We start from the raw sequence: 20,480 nt of genomic DNA on the forward strand, positions 1-20,480 counted from the left end.
TTCATTATATGGATCTTTCACCTCTTTTGTTAAGTTGATTCCCAAGTATTTTATTATTTGGGGTGGCTATTGAGAATGGAGTAGTTTTCCTCATTTCCCTTTCTTAGGATTTGTTACTGATATATAGAAATGCCTTTGATTTATGGGTGTTGATTTTATATCCTGCTTCTTTGCTGAATTCATTTATGAGTTCTAGGAGTTTTCTGGTGAACTTTTAGGGTCTTCCAGGATTAGAATCATATCATCAGCAAATAGTGCCAATTTGAGTTTTTCTTTTCCTATGTGTAACCTTTTAATTTCTTTCATCTGTCTAATTGCTCTGGCCAGTGTTTCAAGAACTATGTTAAATGGAAATGGTGAAAGAGGACATCCCTGTCTTGTTCCAGTTTTTTGAGGGAATGCCTTCAATTTTTCTCCATTTAGAATGATGTTGGCCTGGGGCTTAGCATAGATAGCCTTTATGATGTTGAGATAACTATATTACAGAGCAATAGTAACAGAAACAGCATCGTATTAGGACCAAAACAGACTGGTGAATGGTACAGAGTAGAGGACACAGAGACTAACCCACAAAACTACAATTATCTTATATTAGACAAAGGTCCCAAGAATATTCATTGGAGAAAAGATAGCCTCTTCAACAAATGGTGCTGGGAAAACTGGAAATCCATATGCAACAAAATGAGATTAATCCCCTATCTCTCACAATGCACAAAACTCAACTCAAAAATAGATCAAAGACTTAGGAATACAACCAAAGACCCTGCATCTATTAGAAGAAAAAGTAGGCCCTAATCTCCATCCTGTGGGATTAGGCCACAAATTCTTTAATAAGACTCTTGTGGCACAAGAATTAAAATCAAAAATCAATAAATGGGATGGACTCAAACTAAAAAGCTTCTTCGCAGCCAAAGAAACAATCTGTGAGGTGAATAAAGAGCCTACATCTTGGGAGCAAATCTTTACCCCTCACACATCAGATAGAGCACTAATCACTAGGGTGTATAAAGAACTCAGAAAGCTAAACACCAAAAAAATAAATAAATAACAATCAATAAATGGGCAAGGATCTGAAGAGACACTTCTCAGAAGATGATGTACAATCAATCAACAAATACATGAAAAAATGTTCATCATCACTAGCAATTAGAGAAATGCAAATTAAAACCACTCTAAGATTTCATCTCACTCCAGGCAGAATGGCAGCTATTACGCATACAAACAACAATAAATGTTGTCGAGGATGTGGGAAAAAGGCACACTCATACACAGCTGGTGGGACTGCAAATTGGTGCAGCCAATATGGAAAGCAGTATGGAGATTTCTTGGAAAATTGGGAATGGAACCACAATTTGACCCAGCTGTCCCTCTCCTCAGTCTATACCCAAAGAACTTAAAAACAGCCTAGTACAGGAACACAGCCACATCAATGTTTATAGCAGCACAATTCACAATAGCTAAACAATGGAACCAATCTAGATGCCCTTCAGGGAATGAATGGATAAAAAAATGTGGCATATATACACAATGGAATATTACAGAGCAATAAAAGAGAATAAAATCATGGCATTTGCAGGTAAATGGATGGAGTCAGAGAAGATAATGCTAAATGAAGTTAGCCAATCCCCCCAAAAAAAAAACAAATGCCAAATGTTTTCTTTGATATAAGGAGGCTGATTCATAGTCATCAATGGGTGCCTGGGCTCCTGGAGGGAGATGTAAGAATCCGACTCAGATGTCTCTGCTGGGGACCCTGAGTACCTGGAGCTGCTCTCACAAACCTGTACTTGGGATGGAACCCAGAGCCCCAGCACGCCAGGCTCTACCACTGAGCTACATCCCCAGCACCTGGAGATTCTCTGAGATCAGAACCATGCCTTGGCCACAGAGCCACCCCCACAGCATCAGTGCCACAGTGGGAGCTCTGGGGAAGATGGAGTGGTCCCCAATCCTCCCTCCATCCCCATGGGGGTTCTGCCTGGAGGCCCCACACCCGGGCCACTCACTGCTCGCTGGTCTGCATCAGCTCTATAAGGTCAGAGAAGAGGACATCCCGGTTCCTCTCGCAGAAGCCGCTGACGTTATAGGAGACCTGGAGGGTGGGGGGGTCATGGGGGTGAGGCCCAGAGACTGGGTGTGTGGGGGTGGACCTGCTCTGGGGTGAGAAGATGAGAGTTAGCTACAGCTCTGGTTTGGGGTGATCTCTGGTTTAGAATAGAGGATTGGGGGTTACCTCTGGTGCCAGGGCTCCCTGGAAGTCTGAAGTTCAAGTTGGAGTGTGTGACCCCAAGTCACGTGAAGGGATGTGGGGGTTGAAATCCTGCTCCTTGGATCAGAGCCAAGGCGAGGTAGGAGTTAGGGTTCAGATTGGAGGGTGGGGAACTGCAGCCCGGGAGGGGGTGCCCAGGAGTCTGCTGCTTAATATTAACTCCGAAGGTTGGATCACCTCATCCTGGTCACTTGGGGGTTGGGGGTGCTGTGTTTGGGGAGGGTCTACAGCCCTGGCTCTTGATAAGGGATGCTGGGCTGGGGCTGCTTTCTAAAGAGGGGGCTCTTTATACACCCGCTTTTGCAGCCCTGGCTGAGGACAGGCACTGCCACCTGTTTTGGGGGATGGTGGGAGGCAGCCTGGGCAGGGGCCCCTGAGAATGTCTGCTGCCCCATGAAGTCAAGAGCATGAGGAGAGGGTCTATAGTCCTCCCAGTGGGGAAGAGGCAGTGGCCAGGGAGGAGCTTGCTGGAGCCTTGGGTAGGGTCTGCAGGGAACCTGTACCATGGGCCTGGGGGCCTGGGAGATTTACTTTCCAAAATGGGATAAGAAGGGGGGTTCCAGAGTCAGGGGCTGCTGCTCACATTGAAGTTGGGGGTTTTCTGGGCAGAGGGGAGGGACTGGTGCCTGCTGCCCAAGTTGTCCTGCCTGTCTACTGGGGCAGCTGCCCTTTTGGCTGAGCAGGCTATGGCCCTGATCAGAGACCAGAGAGTTCCTTGGGGGGCCCAGGGGTGGGTGCAGGCAGTTTGAGGGAAGAGCTCCCGGTTTGGTGGTGGCTGCGGTCCATGGGTTCATCATTGTGGTCAGTAGGGAGAGAGCCAGAGGAGGATGTTGGTGGAACACTGCGGCCCTGGCTGGGGGTCCTGGCAGCATCCTTCCCATCTGGGTGTTGGAGGGCTGCAAGCTGGAGCCCTTGGGGTCTGTGAGGGGTCGCCTGGGGGGAGTACAGCGGGTGGGGCGGGCGCGGGGGCACGCACTTTGCCAGCGTAGTGGTGGATGACGAACCCCGCGCTCCAGCTGTTGAAGTGCTCGTGGGTCCCCACGGCCGCCTGCAGCTTCTGCAGCAGCGTCTGGTCAGCACCTCCGCCTGTGGCGTGCATGGTGGCGCACACGTCGTCCAGCACGCTCATGATGCCTGGGGGGCTCTGCAGGGCGAGCAGAGGGCAACTTAGTCGGCTGGTCCTGCCCTGGCCAGTCGCCAGCCCCAGAGAGGAAGCCCAAAGGTGAGCAGGTGCAGAGGGCTGGAGCAGGCGGCGAGGGCCCGTAATACTAGCCCCGATGGCGGCAGTGGGGCTGGTGTCGCTCAGTGGAAAGGCACCTGCCTAACCTCGAGACCCAGGGTTCCTTCCCGCGGGCGGGAAAAAGTGGTTTTTGGTGGTAAAGGACTTAGAAATGTGTGCTCCATGGGGTGCAGGAGAGAGTGGGGGACCCCCAGGAGGAATTCATGACTTTGACCCCTCTGAGCCCAGGGGATTGTCCAGTGAAGAAATGAAAGCTGAGCCGAGGGGCAGAGGCCACGCATCAGGTGGCTGAGGGGATATTTCAGTTGTGCTTCATCTGCTGGAGACCTGGGCCTAGGCTAGAGGGGCCCTAGGCTGCCATAACCCACTCCCGGGTCTCCTAGGCCCAGCTCCAGGGCCCAGTGAGACCTCTGGAAGTGGGTCAGTCCTCACCAGCTTGTTTTCAATGAGGTCACAGACGACTTTGTTGTTGAAGTACTCGATGGGGGTCCAGCGGATGCCCTCCTGCACATACTCCTCCTGGGGGGGAAGGGGGCGGGAGGAGTGGATGGAGGAGCTGTGCCCAGTGCCACCCATCTCTTCTCCCAGGCCTGTCTCTGGCCCTGGGTGGGGCAGGCAGGAAGTGCCAGGGAACCATGTCCCTGCTTCTGGTCCTCCCAGATGGACACTCAACAGGACCTGGTGGATAAACCACCAGCTTCCGAGGCAGAGGGAAATGCAGTGGTGTGCTGGCAGGGGCTGCAGTGCAGATGCTGAGTATCCCCCAAAGGCTTGTATGATGGCCTGGTCCACGGAGTGGTGCTCTTGGGAGGTGGTGGCACTTAGGGGAGATGGGGCCTAGTGCGAGTCTTTAGGCCATTGGGGGTATGTCCTTGAAGGGACTTATGGGACCCTCCCCTTCCTCTCTCTCTCTCTTGCTTCCTGGCCACGAGGTGAGCAGTTTATTCTGACATGTGCTTTGCCATCTGGCACCCCCACCAGAGGCCCAAAGCTATATGGGTCCATCCAGTCTTAGACGGGAATCTCCAAAGCCGTGGGCCAGAATAACCCTTTCTCTCTGAGTTGATGATGCTGGGATTTCATGGTGGTGCTGGGAAGCTGGCTGACAGAGGGCAAGCAGGGAGGTGGGGACCAGGGGCTTGGGTCTCCCCAGTGGCTCGGTGACTCTCAAGGTCCTACCCCACCCCGATACCCATCCCATGCCACTTGGCTGCGCTGCCCACCTGCTCAGCCTTCAGGGTGAGCTCGATGAAGATTTGTTGCAGCTTTTCATTGACGAAGTTGATGCAGAACTGCTCAAAACCATTTTTCTGCCAGGGAGAAAAGGGGTCCCTCCATCAGTGGGCTGATGCTAGGTGGCCACGGGCTACCCCAGGTTGTATGGAGGACAGGTGTGGGCTGGGGGTTGGAGGTACAGTGGCCAGACCTGGAAAATCTCAAAGCCGTAGATGTCAAGGACACCGATACTGTACTCCTCCTGGGGCTTCTGCATCGCGCGGTTGATGGCCTGTAGTGTGGCGGGAACAGCAGTCAGTGGGCATCTGGTCAGCACTCTCCTGATGTGCTCTTAGCTGTGCTCATGGACCATGTCCCCTCTCACCAATTTCTCTCTACTGCCATGTTCTGTCCTCCCACCTTGTAATAAGTCACCCTTATGAGAGATCCAAGTGTTTGAGTATCGGGGTTCCTGATCTGGCAGCCACGTCTGCCACTTAACCTCTCTGTGTCTCTGTTTCCTCATCTCTAAAGCGAATTAATAAGCTAGGTGTCATGGTGCACACCTGTAGTGTCAATGCTCGGGAAGCTGTGGCAGGAGAATCCCTTGAGATCAGTAGCTCAAGACCAGCCTGGGCAACAGTGAGACTCATCTCAAAAAATAAATTAATTAAAAGAATGGATTGGGCTGGGGATACAGCTTAGTTGGTAGAGTGCTTGCCTTGCATGCACAAGGCCCTGGGTTCAAATCACCAGCACCACACACATATACAAAAGAATGGATTAATTATAGCAGCTACTGGGTTGGGGGTATAGTTAGTGTTAGAGCACCTGTGGGCATATGTGAGGACTTGGGTTTGATTCCCAGCACTGCAAAAACTAATTAAAAAGCAACTATAGCTAGGCATAGTGGTGCTTGCCTGTCATCCCAGCAGCTCAGGAGGCTGATGTAGGAGGATTACAAGTTGGAGGCCAGCCTCAGCTATTTAGTGAGACCCCATCTCAACATAAAAAAGAAAAAGACTAGAGATGTAGCTCAGTAGTAAAGTGCTCCTGAGGTCAGTTCCCAGCTCTAAAACAAACAAACACAAACCAACTATAGGGTGAGTATTCCTTATTTGAAAGGCTTGGGACCAGAAGTATTTCAGAGTTTTGATTTTGGAATATTTACAGATATATAATGAGATGTTTTGGGGATAAGACCTAAATCCAAACACAAATCTCACTTCTTTCATATGCACTCTCTACCCATAGCCTGAAGTTCATTTTATACAATATTTTTAGTGTACCTTCATATTATATATGTATGATTACCAGGGGCAATTTACCACTGAACTACATCTCCATATATATATATATATATATTTTTTTTTTTTTTTTTTTTTTTTGACACAGGGACTTCCCAAGTTGCTTAGGGACTCACTAAGTTGCTGAGGCTAGCTTTGAACTTGCAGTCCTCCTGAGTCACTGGGATTACAGGCCTGCACCACCGTGCCTGGCATATCTGCATTTTGACAGTCTATCAGGTCAGGGGCAGAATTTTCCACTTGTGGTATCATTTTAGTGCTCAAAAGTCTTGGATTTTGGAGCATTTGGGATTTGGGATTTTCAGATTAGGGATGCTTAATCTGTACTTTATGGGTCTTTTTCTGAAGATCCAAGAAGTCGATGCACATAGAACACTTAGGACGGTGCCTAAAGGCTATACGTGTTTGTTACGGTCCTGACTGTTACTGGCCCTGACACGTCCTGTTCCTTTCTGCCCCCATCTTTCTGTCACTTTGTCCCCTCAACTCTCCTCCTCCTGGCTCTCAAATGTACCCCCCATCCTCATTGCCTTGATGCCAGTCCAGGTCTGGAGTCTCCAGCAGCCCCTTCCCTCTGGGGCTCCGTGCCACAGCCACAGGAGCTTCCGGATCTCCCACCCATCCCCCATCGCCTGTGCTGAGAGTCGCCTCCATCCCCAGCCAGGAGTTGGTGAGATGAGGAGTCAAGTCTGCCTCTTCCGCTTGGTGGGCTCAAGCCCAGGACTTGGTAGGCACTGGGTGCCCACCTAGCCCCACAGCCCATGTCCCGCAGCCCCGGTTCCACTCGCCTCCACCAGGAAGTCAAAGAGGCGAGCATAGAGTCCCTTGGCCAGGGCGTCACGGGTGTAGGCTGCCTGCTCCACGTTGAGGGTCACGTTAATGGACTCACTGCGTCCGCCCCAGCGGCTGTCCATCTTGCGGCTGGTCAGCTTCTCCTGCAGCCGCCCACTGTCAATGCCCAGCAGGTAGGCAGGAAAGGCCAGGACTGCCAGGCCAGGGCAAAAGGGGACAAGGTCAGCCTCTTGGGATTCCACATCTTGCCCAGTGACAATGACATTGTCCTCTTGGGTTCTGAATCAGGAGGAAGCAGTTCACACACACATGTAGGCTCCCCTCTCTCCCCAGCGCCCACACTCACGGTCTGCAGTCTCCACCCGGGCGTAATTCCCCTCTTCACAGAAACTGATGTTCCCTAGGTGTAGGATCCCTGCCACCAGCTGCAGAACCAGCTGCTGGACGCTGGGCGGGATCCCAATGACTTGCATGGCACTCTGTGGGCACAACAGGGAAAACCAACCTTGGCTTCCACCCTGCCCCTGGGGCCACAGCATAGATTCAGAGTCAGAACATTTGGGGTGCCTGGCCTGGCTCTTTCATTCACTTGCTGGGTGACCTTGGACAAGTCTCTGTTCCTCTCTGGGCTTCAGTTACCTTATTTATAACATGAGAGGGTTTTCCCTGGCTTAAGGACTGGCTGAGGGCTGCAGTGGTGTCTGGTACTCACCAGGGTCTCGCTGAAGTCGCTGCTGTCATCGGTGCCATCCACCTTGTAGGTGTCTGACTGGTTGAGGTAGTAATAGTAGTCGGGCGTCATGAGCCCCAGGTTCTGGCGCTGCTCCTGCGAGGCCCCTTCCAGCAGCTGGAGGGTGAGCGATGCTCAAGCTTCTGGAGCTGACCCAGCACAGCCCTCGTGGGCTCCCTGGACACTGACCTTCCCATTATCTCCCTCCCCAACCCCTGCGGCCCACTTGGGGTTCCTGTGGCCCAGCCCCATGGGCCTCTTCCCTGCACCTGGTAGTAGATGTGAAAGTTCCTCTCATTTTCATTCTGCATGACCACGCGGGACTTCTCTAGCAAGAAGTTGGAGATCTTGCCCCCATCTGGCTCCCCGCCACGGCTAAACTGGATCTCAAAGTACTTGCCCTGGGGACATCAAGGATACAAATAGTAAATCCTGGTAGGGACGCAGGGAAAGGAACACATATACTCTGGTGGTGGGGTGGCAATTCAGTGCAGCCACAGTGGACGTCAGTGTGGAGGTTCCTCAAAGGACTCGGAATGGCACCGCCACTGAACCAGCTGTCACCACGGAACCAGCTATTCCACTCTTTGCTATTTATCCAAAGGAATTAAAGTCATCACACCGAAGTGATCCATGCACCATTCACATAGCCAAGCCACGAAACCGCCCAGGGGCCCATCAACAGGTGAACGGAGAAAGAAAAGGTGGTCTCTGAACAGACGGAGCTTTACTTTCTATCACCCCCATCCAGTAAGAATACAGACTACACAAAGAAGAACGAAATTACATCATTTGCAGGAAAACAAATTGAGCTAGAGAGCTTTATGTTAAGCAAAATAAACCAGACTCAGAAAATCAAGGGTCATTTGGGTGGGACCAGTGTCCAAATTAAACTGACCAAATTACGTTATGTGCATGTACAAATGTGTCACACTGAAGTCCACTATTAGGTATGATTATGATGCACCATAAATGATAATGCCCTGAATCGCAAAGAACCACATTAGTCCCCAGGGCCAGAGTGCAGGTGGCCAAAGCCTAGGAAGGGTCTTGGGAGCCTGCTTCTCTTGTCTCTTCCTCACTTGGCCTTCCCTCTCCTTCCTCTTCCTACACCCACTTATAAAGTACTTGCTCCTTTCACCAGCTGCTCCCCTTTGGCCTTTGCTCAGGTTGTGCCCTGGGCAAGCAATGACCTTTCTACCTGCTTGGATGCACGGTCCTGGGATCATCACATTTTATCAACCAGTTTCCAAGTCCCTGCGCCTAACACAGAGGCCTCCACGTCTCTGTGGGATGCTGTGGATCCCCGTGGTCCTTTGGCATCTCCTGTATGCTCTCCCAAGACCCAGGACAAGGGCCCCAAAGACCCCTTCTTTGGTCTCTAACACCATCTGAGTTCTGCTCTGGCCAGAGGTTAGAGGGAAGAAAGTCCTCTACCACCCCTGTCCAAAACCAATACAAATTACATCGTCATCTTACACAACACCTGTAGCATGTAATGACTATTTATCGTATCGTACACTAAAATTGTACAGTAAAATGTATATATGTTTTGACAGTCATCCATTTTTTTTAATGTTTAAAATGTTTTTAGTTATAGTACTTATTTTTATGTGGTGCTGAGGATTGAACCCCGCGCCTCACATGTGCAAGGCAAGTGCTCTGACACTGAGCCACAACCCCAGCCCTCATCTGTGTTTTTTATGTGTATTATTCAAACAATAATATTATGTGATTCCACTTAGATGACATTCTAGAGCAGGTGAAACGAATATATGGCAAACAATAGATCAGAAAAGTGGTTGCTTCTACCGTCAGCTGGGAGTAGAGGTTGACGAAGGGGCCAAGCGGGAACTCTGGAGCCATGGTGATGGATTGAACGCTGGGTTCAATCCTCAGCACCACATAAAAATTAGAGTGGTCCACTTTGGATATATGTATTTTGCAGTATGCAGTTAAAGAAAAGCTTCAAATTTATACTGGACAATGATCAGTGATATCCACGTTGGAGTGTTTGGGTGGCGCGAGGTGTGGGGCCTATTTGCATCGCAGTGTAACATCATCTCCGTTTATGGATGAGCCAGCGGGAGCCTCAAGAGATGACATCATTTTTTTTTTTCCAACTGGGCCACACAGTTAAACAGTGCTGTGGGCAGAGGCAGGTGGAATATGAAAAGGAAGATTTCGTGGCTGCCCCAGGGATGTTACACAGAGAGGTCATGGCCTCCACAGTCCTGACAATGGGGGACCCTTTTTCAAATGGACCATAAGTAGAAAGTGAGTCTCCTTTCCAGAAGTAGGCATTTCCTGCTAAATTTCCACGGGGACTGTAGTCCTGGCTGTGTGTGTGTGTATGTGTGTGTGTGCACGTGTGCACGTGTGTGAGTGTGCACATGTGTGTGTGCGTGTGTGTGCATGTCTGTGATGTGTGTGCATGTGTGTGCATGTGTGAACATGTGTGGTGTGTGTGTGTGTGTGTGTGTGTGTGTGGTCTGGGGGGTTGAGAAGGTTGGCTTGGAGGGAGCAGCTGCTCCAGGTGGGTGGTGGAGACTTACAAATCGGCTGGAATTGTTGTTGCGCACGGTTTTGGCATTGCCGAAGGCTTCCAGCAGCGGGTTGGACTGTAGGATGATGTCCTTGACGTGCTGCGGGCAGAGGCAGGTGGAAAGAGGTCAGTCGGGGTCAGGTGGAGCAGAGATGCAGCTGGGGGAGACCCGGCCTGTCCTGTTGCTGCCGCTCACCTGGACCTTCTCTCCCCCGCCAGACACCTTGGAGATGTAGCCCATGATGTATTTTGCAGCCACTGTCTTCCCAGCTCCACTCTCTCCACTGGGGTAGAGGGAAGAAAGAGTGATCAGTGGGTGGGGGTGGTAGAGGTGCCTGCCCCATCACTCATTCATTGATTGAGCACCTATGGTGTACCCGGCACTATTCCAGGGACTGGGGACACAGTGGTGACCAAGACAGATGGAAATCCCTGTCCTCATGGAGCTGACATTTACAAGGGACAGATGGCCAGTGACAGAATGAATCAATAAAATATACCGGGAGTGACCTGGTGCAAGGGAAGTAAGCCAGGAGGAGGGAAGGGGCAGAGAGGGACAGCAAGGCTGTTGGGACTGGGAGTTCCAGGAAACCACCCTTGGGGTAGGTGATGTTTGAGTAGGCGCCGGCTGGAGGGTCCATCAGGGTCCCCCGCCCCGTACCTGATGATGACGCACTGGTTCTCACAGTCGATGAGCATGTTGCGGTACATGTTGTCTGTGAGGGCGTAGATGTGCGGGGGGTTCTCGTACTGGGCCTGGGGGGGCAGGGCAGGTGTCAGCCCAGGCCAGGGGCTGGGCGTCTTGGGTTGTTCCTCCCGCCTGACCCCGGCCTCACCGCGCCCTGGTAGAGATCGATCTCACGGTCAGTGAAGTAGGGCATCTGCTTGAAGGGATTTACGGAGATGAGCACCGAGCCGATGTAGGTCTGGGAGACGGTTAAGGACCATGGAGTGTTGGGTGGGTTTTGACCTTCAAGGACCCTAAGGCCTCCTTCTGCTCCCCTGGGGATTCCCTGAGCCCCGGTACTTGGAGGGAGACACAGAGATGCTCAGATGTACCTGGAGTCTCTTAGGAAAAAACTGGGCTTCATCCAGAAAATGGGACTGTGACCCTGGAGCAGGGGGAGGAGGGACAGGTACAGCTACCCCCCCACAGTATAGCCCACTGATACTTCATCTGCCCTCGGTCTCCAGCCCAGGACCCTCAATGCCCGGCCTCCCTCTGTCCATGCACCCACTCTCTGCCCACGGCTCAGGCCCTCCATGTCCTTCCCTTAATGTCTCCGTCCACCTCTGTCCCCCTCTCCGCCCAGCCCTTCCCCTGCCCCTGCATCCCTTCCCTGCCTGCCCCCTGCCCACGGCCAGGCTACGAAGATGTAGTCGTCCATGAAGCGCTTGCGCAGGTTGCCCACGATGGCGTCCTCGGTGATCTGGGGCAGCAGCACCATGTCGTCCACGCCGCTTTGCTTCACGTTGTGGCTTTGCCAGTGGAAGCGTTCCTTGCTGCCCTGGGTGTGCGCGTGCGGCAGGGTGAGCTGCGGTTGGGCGCCTGCTCACCACCACCAGGACGGGCGTCACCTTAGCCACCTCCGTTCCTCCCCACCTCAGGGACCCCGAGAGGGGCGGCAAGGCCCATTCAGGCTTCTGACCACAGAAGGACGGCTCGGGTCCATCCCCCAGGCCTCTTTTTTGGTCCTTCTGTGCATTCATCCCTCCTTTCAGTACCTCCCCCCACGGAGGACAGACGCCCGCCCAGTGGGGCCCTCACAGGCTGTGGCGCAGGAGGAGGGAGGCTGGAGCCTTGCTGGGGAACCCCCCACCCTGGTCCTCACTTCCTTCCCTCCCCCTCCCTCCCTCCCGACCAGCTGCTCTGTGACATTCCACCTCAGCTAACCCCTTTCACGTTGAGGAGACCTCCTTCCTCCCTCTGCCCACAGGATCATGTGTCCCAACCTGGGGCTGTGACCTCTGTCCTGGATCTTGCTGTGACACTATTCCTTATCTCAGCCCATGACACCTGGCCCAGTCTCCCCGTGGCCTCCGTCACATTCTTCTCTTTGGCCTTGCTCCTCATCAGTTCCGGACTCTCCCTTCGCCTCCCCCAGTTCCTCATGCCCTTCTTTGGGCCCATGGGGGAGACTCGGGCACAGGCACCCCCCCACCCTCCAGCTCAAGTGAACTCATCCAGGGCCTTAGATTCAGGGTCTCTCTGGGGACACTTGCTGCTCCTGTCCAGGACACCCCTGCCGGGCAGGAGTCTGGCAACAGAGAGCAACAGCCCCCTGGAGCTTCCCTGGTGGCAAACTCAGGCTCGGAGGTGTCCCTCCTGCAGAAAGTGCCCCGTCCCAGGCCAGGAGCTTCTGGAGGCTGGGACCCGGGGGGAGTCCTTTCTTAGTCCCAAAAGGGAGATCTGCTGAGTGAACCAGGGCAAAGAAGGAAACCGAACTTCAGAGGAATATTCCAGAGCAAAGGATGCTGGGAACCAAGACCAAATCTCCAAAGAGGACCCACTCTTGCAGCAGGTTTCGGGGGTTGGAGACGGGTGTCTGGGCAGAGAGGATACGGACCGGGTGGAGCAGGAGAGTGGTGTGGGCAACGCTAGGTCAGAGGGGGAGGAGGCTGGACCCAGCATCGGAGGGTCCGCCAGGAGGTGTTCTCCAGTGCAGGAGGGGCACAGCCGGTTCCAGACTCCCCTCAGCCCGGGAGGTGGGTGGTGGAGGAACACCAGGGCTGAAGTGAGCCCCGCCTTGGTGTGGGGCTGGGGCTGGGTCCTAATCTTGGCGAGCAGCCTGGTAGTGCTGTGGGCCTCGCCTGCCCCATCCGTAAAGCCGGGGGGTGGCCCGCTCCCTAGGGCTGAGGATCAAACGCTCTGGGGAACCAGGTGGCTGGGGTGGGTACTCCTGCCCAGCCCGAGTGGTGGGAAGAACGACGAGGCTGATGGGCATTTGACCAAGCTCATGTGATGCGCCAGGTCTGGGGGACATGGTGCTGGGGCCGTCACACAGCCATCCTCACATCGTCATCGTGGGACACAGGCTAGGAGGCAAACCGAGGCTGGGCGGGGCGTGGCTTGGCTAAGGACAGTGGCCTAAGGACGTGGCTCTGTGTCCCGGGTGGATAATGGGAGCCCCAGTCTGATGGTGGAGAACAGATTCCAGCCTCTGTGCCCGCCAGAGGCTGCCCTGGGAAGCGGGTAGACAAACAGGGAGGCGCCGCCCTGGGCAGAGTTGGAGGGCAGAGGAGGGGGCGGGCAGGAGCAGGGAGTCGCCCCTGGACTCCTCCACCTGCCCCGGCCGAGACATCAGTGTGCATTTTTCACGTGGTGACCCTGACCCATCTCTGTGTGGCTGAAAGGCCATTCCGGCTCCGGGTGGCCCTCCCACTCACGCATGCCACAGGGGATCTTGAGCCTGAGTGCTCATCCTGCATCCTCCGGGTCTCAGCGAATGCCAGTCCCTGTCAGACACCCTTCCTTGCCTCCTCAAAGCCAATCCATCCTTTGTGACGGGCTCAGGGGACATCCCCTCTGAACCCCTGCTGCCTCCAGAGTGTCCCTCAGCATCCACACTCTGGATGTGGCACACCCAGCTCATCTGTGTCCCCAGGGCAGTGTCTCCGGCTTCTTGAGGTGCCAGCACTGAGTCAGTGAGGAAAAGTGCGAGGGTGAGTGAATGGAGCAGGGGGCCTCCAGGGTCAGCCCCGTGGGGCCTCCAGGTCAAGACAAGGAGTTTGGCCTGACTGACTGTCGAGGCCTGGGCTTGGAGCTGGGAGCCTGGCTGGGAGGCCTGGGGACGGGGAGGGGCAGTTGTGGACTGGGGAGCCCTGAGCCGGGGTGCTACCTCGCCTGGGAGGTGGAGAGGGAAGGGTGGGTAGGAGGGGGACTGAATGAGGAAAGGGGGGAGGACGTGGCTTGGGCTTAAAGGTAAAGATCAAGGTGACAACCAGGTGGTGACCCAGCAGGAGAAGCTGGTGATGAGCTCAGCGAGGGATGCTTTGAGTCTGGGGCCCTGGGGAATGTGTAGGGGTGGCTCAGGGGACCAGAAAGGCTGTGCTGGAGCCAGTGAGTTGGGTTGGCACGGGGAGAGTTCTCAGCGGGGCATACTGTCCCTGGACGCACATTTGGAATCATGGGGACATTTTTGGTTGTCTCAGAGATGGGGATATGACTGGCACTTACTGGGTGGGTCTCAGGGTGGGTGCTAAATTTGCACACCTGCAGCCCCTTCCCCACCTAGGCAGAGGCTCATGTAAGTGACAAACCTGTTTATAATCACTGGAGCCTAGAGCCAAGCTGTTTTATGCATAAACAGAAAATCTATACCCGTGGTAATTATAATCAAAATGCCTGAAAGAATTAATAAAAAATTAAAATTAAATAAAATAATAATTAAAATTAATAAAATAAAAGAATTTAAATTCTTTTTAAAAGATTTGGTGTATGTGCATATTCATAGAAATCCCAGGGACGGACCCAAGTCTGCATGTGAGCTGCCTTTGTTCCACACTTGTCGTGTCTGACCTGAAGGCGATTTTGTTCACTACTTTTAGTGCACCCTGCGTCTTGATTGCCACCTGTCGCATGAGGTCAGGGGTGAAGTTGTCCACTTTTGGCATCATGTCAGCACTCAAAAACTTCAGATTTGGGAGCATTTTGGACTTGAGAGTTCTGGATGGGGTCGGCTCAGCCTGCACACGCTCAGCATGATTGACACCCACTGCCTTTTGCAGTCGCATGACCACCAAGGGCAAAGGGAGGTTTTAGTTTTTCCAGATTTTGACCAAGTTCAACATCTGGGAAGCTGATGTCCCCCAAGGTCACACTGCTAGTGCTGTTGAAGTGGCCACTGTACCACCCCTCAGTATTGGCCTGCAGGTGGGGCTGTGTGCTCACGGACACAGCTGGTCACAGGGGCGCCCCTGGAGGTGTTCCTGCTGCGCGGGCCTGAGCGCTTCTCTCTGCAGGACTGGGGTCACACGAGTTCTTTGTGACCCTCAGGGAGTCCCTTGTGCCCTGGCCTGGATGGCAAGCCTGCTGGGAGAAGGGGGAGTGGCCGGGATGAGGGCAGGGCGGGGCCAGCTGGGGCTGAGCTGGGATGAGGGGTGCGGAGGGTGGGAGATTCCACCAGCTACTGAGGACTGGCCACACCCTCCAGGGTCCCCAGGGAGGGGGTCAGAAGTCAGCTTGAGGGGGGAGGGGGTGCGAGGACAGGTGTCAGACACTTTGGTTGGGAGGAGGAAGAGGGAAGGAGCTGGGGGAAAGGTGGGGTCACCGGGGGTTTCCTGTTTTCAAGATGGGGAGACCAGAGCGCGTTGGTGAGGAGGGAGGACGAAGACTGGGAATGAAGAGGTGTCCTTCGCCATCTGGGGGCTGGGGATCTGCTCCCTGTCTGGACCTGAACAGCCCAGCGTCAGTGGCTGGGGGGACAGGAAGTGGATTCTGTCTCTGAGGAGCTGGGGGGTGGGTCTGTGAGTGCTGAGGTTGGGAAACAATGACAACAGTCGTTAAGACCCTGCAGGCATTTATTCTGCGCCAGGCTCTAGTCTGAGTTTGTGTTTTCTTGGGCCAGGCTTTAAGCCTAGGACCTCATGCTTGCTAGGCAAGCCACACCTCTGCACTGTCCTAAGCTTTTTAAAGTGAATTATCTCATCCTTTCAACACATGCTGAGTTTGTTAGGATTATCAAGTCCATTTTGCAGAAGAGGAAACTGTGCAGAGAGCACAGAGAGGTTAGGTAACCTCCTGGAGATCACACAGCAGGAGCGTGGCTGCGTGGGAAGAGAGAACACACCAGACTGTCTGACGGTTTGGGTCAGAGTTGGCTGGGTTTGGTGCTTCAAGTCAGATGAGGACAGATGGGGTGAGAACAGACTGGCGTATCCAGGGCTTCCCCTTTCAGGCTGGTCCTTTCTTCATGTAGTGAGGCCCCTCCGGCTGAGCTGAGACCCAAGGCCACTTCCTCTTGCTGGAACTAGAGGCCTGAGGCCAGCTGTGTCTGACTGGGTGCACTGGCCGTCTGGTTGTGGTGGCCTTGGGCACTTGGTTCCTCTTCCTGTCCCTCCCTTCTTCCCTCGCTCTGCAGAGTAGCCTCTGTGTCTCACAGGCCTGCCATCCCTTCCCTCTCCATCCTGTCCCCAGGGCCTGGCCCCCAGACACTCTTAGCTCCAGCCAATCATCAAGGCCCAGGACGTGTGCATGGAAGGGAGGGGAGGCTTTGTCCGTGGGTGTGTAGGGGCAGTCAAGGATGTTGGCACATGCATGACGGTTGTCTTCAAGTCCTGGGTCGATAGTTCACCACCTTGTGGCTCTGGAAGGACCATCTCACTCTCAGCCCTGTCTCCCCTCCTCTCACAGGGATTCCATTATGAGCTTCCGGAGGACTAGGGTGTAGGAGCTGGTCAGGACATACTTGCTGAATGAATGAATGGAGTACCATGGAAGAGACTTCTCCCTGTCCTGTCTTCTGAGCATCCCTCTCTCTGTGCCCTCCAAGTTACCATGGGTCAAGTTTCAACTGTTTACTCATGAGCCCCTTCCTTGGGGTGGGGGTGTAACGAAGAGGTTGTGGTCACAGTTGACCACAAGCTGAGTATGACTCAACCTGCTGGGGCTGTTATGAAAGACCATCAGGGGCTGGAGGTGCTAGGGTGGGAAGGGGAAGGTAGCTTCTTCCTTCAGCTCTGCAGAGAGGTCTTCCTACCCCAAGGGGAGAGGCAGGAGGGGTAGGGGTAGTCTGGGACAGACTTGCCCTGTGCGAAAGGGAGGAGGGGTTCTTTGTGGTCAAGGTGATGGCTGCTGTGGGGCTGGGGCGTCCGCCCTGTCGCGAGCACACTTCCTGAGCCTCTGCTGGGCCTGAGGTAGGCTGAGGCCCTGCGCAGATGACCCTCCTCTTGGAGTAGGTGGAGAGACTGCCCAAGGGGCCTGTGTTGGGGAAGGGGAGCGGGAGCAGAGCTTCTGGCGGGAGGCAGGTCTCGGGGTGTGTGTCAGGGACGCCAGAGTCTAGCTTCTTTGGAGTGAGCAGAGTGTCCAGTTCTAAATAAGGCTGAAGGGATGGGCAGGGGTCCTTCAGGGGAATGGGCATCCCAGGGCATGTGGGTCAGTGCCCACCTCCACTGTGGCCTCTCCCCTCCTGGCACGAGGGGCGGGCGGGCGGTGCCAAGATGGCTGCTGACTGTGTGGTCCCGGGAGTGACCGAGCTGAAATCCGCTCTGGTTATACAGACACTCGCCTGACCGCCCGCTGCCTCAGTTTCCCCATCTGGAATATGGGAGACCTCACGGGGCAGAGTCTGTCACACGCACATGCCAGCCTCCCCGTCACCATCTGCGGCAGCCTCGGGCTTGGCCCCTGGAGGCCCAAGGCCATGAGGGAGGGAGCTTGTTCCAGTCACCCCGAGTGCTCCGCGTGAGGAGGAGCAAGAGCCCCAGTCTGGAGAGAGCACAGAATACCACTTCCTTCCTTGGGGGTCCCACGGGCTGTGGCTGCTGGGAGGAGATGTGATGTGGTGGCACTGCTGCCTGGACCAAGACCCCTGGTCCCTTGGGGCTGCCCTTGGAGCCTTGGTCTGCCCCCCCCCCCCCCCCCCGTGGGCTCTGCAGCCACGCTCTGCCTCCCACGCGGTGCAAACAGCATCCTTGTCTCCAAAGGCTCCCAGGGTTGCCCTCCCGCTTGGGGAAGCAGAGGGTCTGTTTCCTCTTGGTCCAGCCGGAGCCATTATCCAACAGGTAGGGGTCCCCATCTTTTCGGAGTGGGGCTCTCTGGTTGCTGGAGACGGTCCAGGGTCAGGGGACTTGACACCCCACATGGAGGCCGGAGCTGGGGAGCTCTGGTCTCACCCTCTTGCTCACTGGAGAAGAGCCTTCGAGTGGGGCCCAGGGCCAGCAAACACCTCCCTGGCCCTGGCTCTTGCCGTCCCCCCGCCCCGCAGCTGGGCTCGGTCTTCATGACTTTCACCTCTGGTCCCTCTCAGCTCCAGTCTCTCCTGTCCATCTCCACAGCCAGTGGCCCTAGACCAGGCAGCCACATCATGGTCTGCTTTCTGTCTGTCCCTTTAAAGCAACCACGATTAGCCTCCTGTCACCACCAGTGCCAGCCAGTTGCCGCCTCCAGCCCGCAGCCCACAGTCAGTCAAACAGAAACTGCTAATGACAGCGGTGCCAGCACCAGGCAGAGTCAAGCAGAAACGGGAGGGACCTGTTCCATCCTCCTCTGCGCCGCCCCCATCACCACTCACCAGCCCAGGAACCACCCACCAGCAGCAACACTGCTGGCCAGCAGCCGCCCAGCCGGCCACCTCAGCGACGCCGTGATGCAGCACTGACCCGCCAGGGCCCACTCGGAGCCCACTCACCAGTGGGAGCACCCTCACCAGAAACCAGCGCGGCCTCGGGGTGGCGCTCAGTGCGGGGTGCGGTCACACCCCAGCCCCATGACAAAACAGGCAAACCCCAAAACCACCCCAACCCCCAAACCCAGCAACGAGCTACAAACAGCAAAGGACACCCCAACGCCACCCAGCTCCAACAACAGCAACCAGACCGCCGTCGGTCCATCCATCACCAGGGGTCACCAAGACGTCCATCGGAAAAGTCCAGTGGCCAGTCTTAACCCCCGGTCACCATATCAGAGACAAGAGCCACCATTAGCAACAGCCGCCATTGCAGCCGACGGTGACCACTCCTCCCTAGTGACCAGGGTCGCCCACACCCTTCCCGGGGCTGACTCCAGAAGCACCTGAGCCCCGCCCTGGAATGGCCACTGTTTCCTGGGCGCACACCGTGTGGTCTGTCACAGACTTTCTGAACAGGGTCCTGTGTCCCTGCAGGAAGTCCAGCCCCCACAGGCAGAGGTGGCTTCCCATGGTGGCCTCCTCCACCTCTCCTCCTTGTCCTCCCCTCCCACTCGGCCCCGTCCTATCTCCCAAGGAGCAAGTCGCTTCCCGTGTTCTTCTGAGCCAAGTGCCCACCAGGGCTCCTCGGCCCCGGGCTCGGCTGTCTTGGAAGCGTCTCTGTCCCCAGGCCTGGCTGTGGGCCACGGAGCCCGTGATGCCCGGCCAGTGATGCCCGGCGCGCCCCTGCTCTCCCAGGAGGGTCTCAGGCTAGCCCAGCTCCTGCCCCGCGCTCCACCTCCTGCCTCGCCCTGCCCAGCTGTTTTCTGCAACCACCAACAACCCTGCCTGGGTCCCTGTCCCACATTCTTGTTGACAGAATGACAAAAACTGAAAGCTGAAGTGGCCTGAGGAGGTCTGGGGCTGGGACCTGGGGAGGCCCGTGGGGCCAGCGCACTCCCTCTTGCTGGGTGCTTTGGGGATGCTTGGGCTGGACAGGAAGGCCTCGGGTCACCGCTCCAACACACCTGGCCTCGGCGCGCAGGCTGTCTGCAGGGGTCTCTGCGGCCATCCTCTGCCGGTGGCTCCGAGCGAGGACACTAACACTGTGACCATCTCCCCACCTTTTCCTCTGTAGACACTACAGCCAAACCACCCGCCACCCGCACAGCCACACTGTCACTACCCCCCCACCCCCGGCCCATGAGACACAGCTTCTCCCCCCATTGGTGGCCTCAGACAGCCAGACCCACAGGCCCTCTGAATGTCCCCACTGAAACGCTCCTGAAGAACCTCTTTCACAGCCAGCCCTCCAGAGATGACATCTGTGTGCGCCGAGGCCAGGAGAGAAGAGGGGACATGTCCAAGGCCACATAGGGAGATGAGAGCTGAGCTAAGCACTGGCTTCCCCGGATGTCCCCCAGGAAGGGACCAGGTCCCGGTCCCTGCACTCTGACTCCCTGGGGACACCGTCTCTCCTCCTGTTGCTGTTCCACGGGTCCCAAGAGCCAGCCTGGCATCGTCACATGGGAACCTGTGCCTGGTAAGGGACTGGGGTCCCTTGACCTGCATTAAGGGACCCCAAAGGGCCGGCCACTGTCCTCCTCACCTTCCGAGGCTGATCTCCAGGGCACCTCCACCTGGCTGCTGCCCCACCCCTACCCTTCCAGACCCACCCTTGGAGGACTTACCATGGTGGGGTTGGTGTCAGCTCCTGGGGGGTCACCGGGAGGGCTGTGGCAGGGGGACAGGCTCAGAGGGCTCTTGGGGGCGGCTTGGGCATGGCCCTGCTCCCGTTCCTCACCGGCTCCTGGCCCTCAGTTCCTCTTACAACAGCCCCTCTCACTTCCTTTGACGGGAGGGGCCGTGGCCCCGGGGGAGGGAAGCTGGGCCCCAAGGGCGGGGAGAAAGAGCAGAGCTGGGGGAGCCGGCTGCTCGAGCCTCTGCACCTCCAAGATCGTGGACAGTCACTGCCAGACCCCAGACAGGGGGCTTCTCCATCTCAAGGACAGGGGCCACATTCGGGTCTGCTGGCCGCGGGGCCGACCACCCTTTGCA

At 55.6% G+C, this 20,480-nt stretch overlaps 1 protein-coding gene across 3 annotated transcripts in view; it reads right to left on the reverse strand.

The window, feature by feature from the left end:
• Myo1f (myosin IF) overlaps nucleotides 1–20,254 on the reverse strand; it is a 36,120-nt gene extending 15,866 nt beyond the window's left edge. For 2 of the 3 annotated variants that reach the window (XM_078035389.1, XM_078035382.1), the window contains exons 1-15: nucleotides 20,114–20,254; nucleotides 11,469–11,606; nucleotides 10,935–11,024; nucleotides 10,760–10,854; nucleotides 10,295–10,382; nucleotides 10,109–10,198; nucleotides 7,823–7,954; nucleotides 7,536–7,670; nucleotides 7,170–7,302; nucleotides 6,820–7,016; nucleotides 4,936–5,016; nucleotides 4,733–4,819; nucleotides 3,942–4,028; nucleotides 3,246–3,413; nucleotides 2,007–2,092 (exon numbers count right to left, since the gene is read on the reverse strand). In XM_078035389.1, the coding sequence (XP_077891515.1) occupies nucleotides 2,007–2,092; nucleotides 3,246–3,413; nucleotides 3,942–4,028; nucleotides 4,733–4,819; nucleotides 4,936–5,016; nucleotides 6,820–7,016; nucleotides 7,170–7,302; nucleotides 7,536–7,670; nucleotides 7,823–7,954; nucleotides 10,109–10,198; nucleotides 10,295–10,382; nucleotides 10,760–10,854; nucleotides 10,935–11,024; nucleotides 11,469–11,606; nucleotides 20,114–20,116 (1,610 nt within the window). In that variant the 5' untranslated portion in view covers nucleotides 20,117–20,254. Of the gene's footprint in view, nucleotides 1–2,006; nucleotides 2,093–3,245; nucleotides 3,414–3,941; nucleotides 4,029–4,732; nucleotides 4,820–4,935; nucleotides 5,017–6,819; nucleotides 7,017–7,169; nucleotides 7,303–7,535; nucleotides 7,671–7,822; nucleotides 7,955–10,108; nucleotides 10,199–10,294; nucleotides 10,383–10,759; nucleotides 10,855–10,934; nucleotides 11,025–11,157; nucleotides 11,377–11,468; nucleotides 11,607–20,113 lie in introns of those variants that run through there. The other variant, XM_078035398.1, reaches the window with a different exon arrangement.
• Between the last annotated feature and the right edge of the window lie 226 nt (nucleotides 20,255–20,480).

Source organism: Ictidomys tridecemlineatus, chromosome 2 (assembly GCF_052094955.1).
Source record: "Ictidomys tridecemlineatus isolate mIctTri1 chromosome 2, mIctTri1.hap1, whole genome shotgun sequence".
NCBI lineage: Eukaryota > Metazoa > Chordata > Mammalia > Rodentia > Sciuridae > Ictidomys > Ictidomys tridecemlineatus.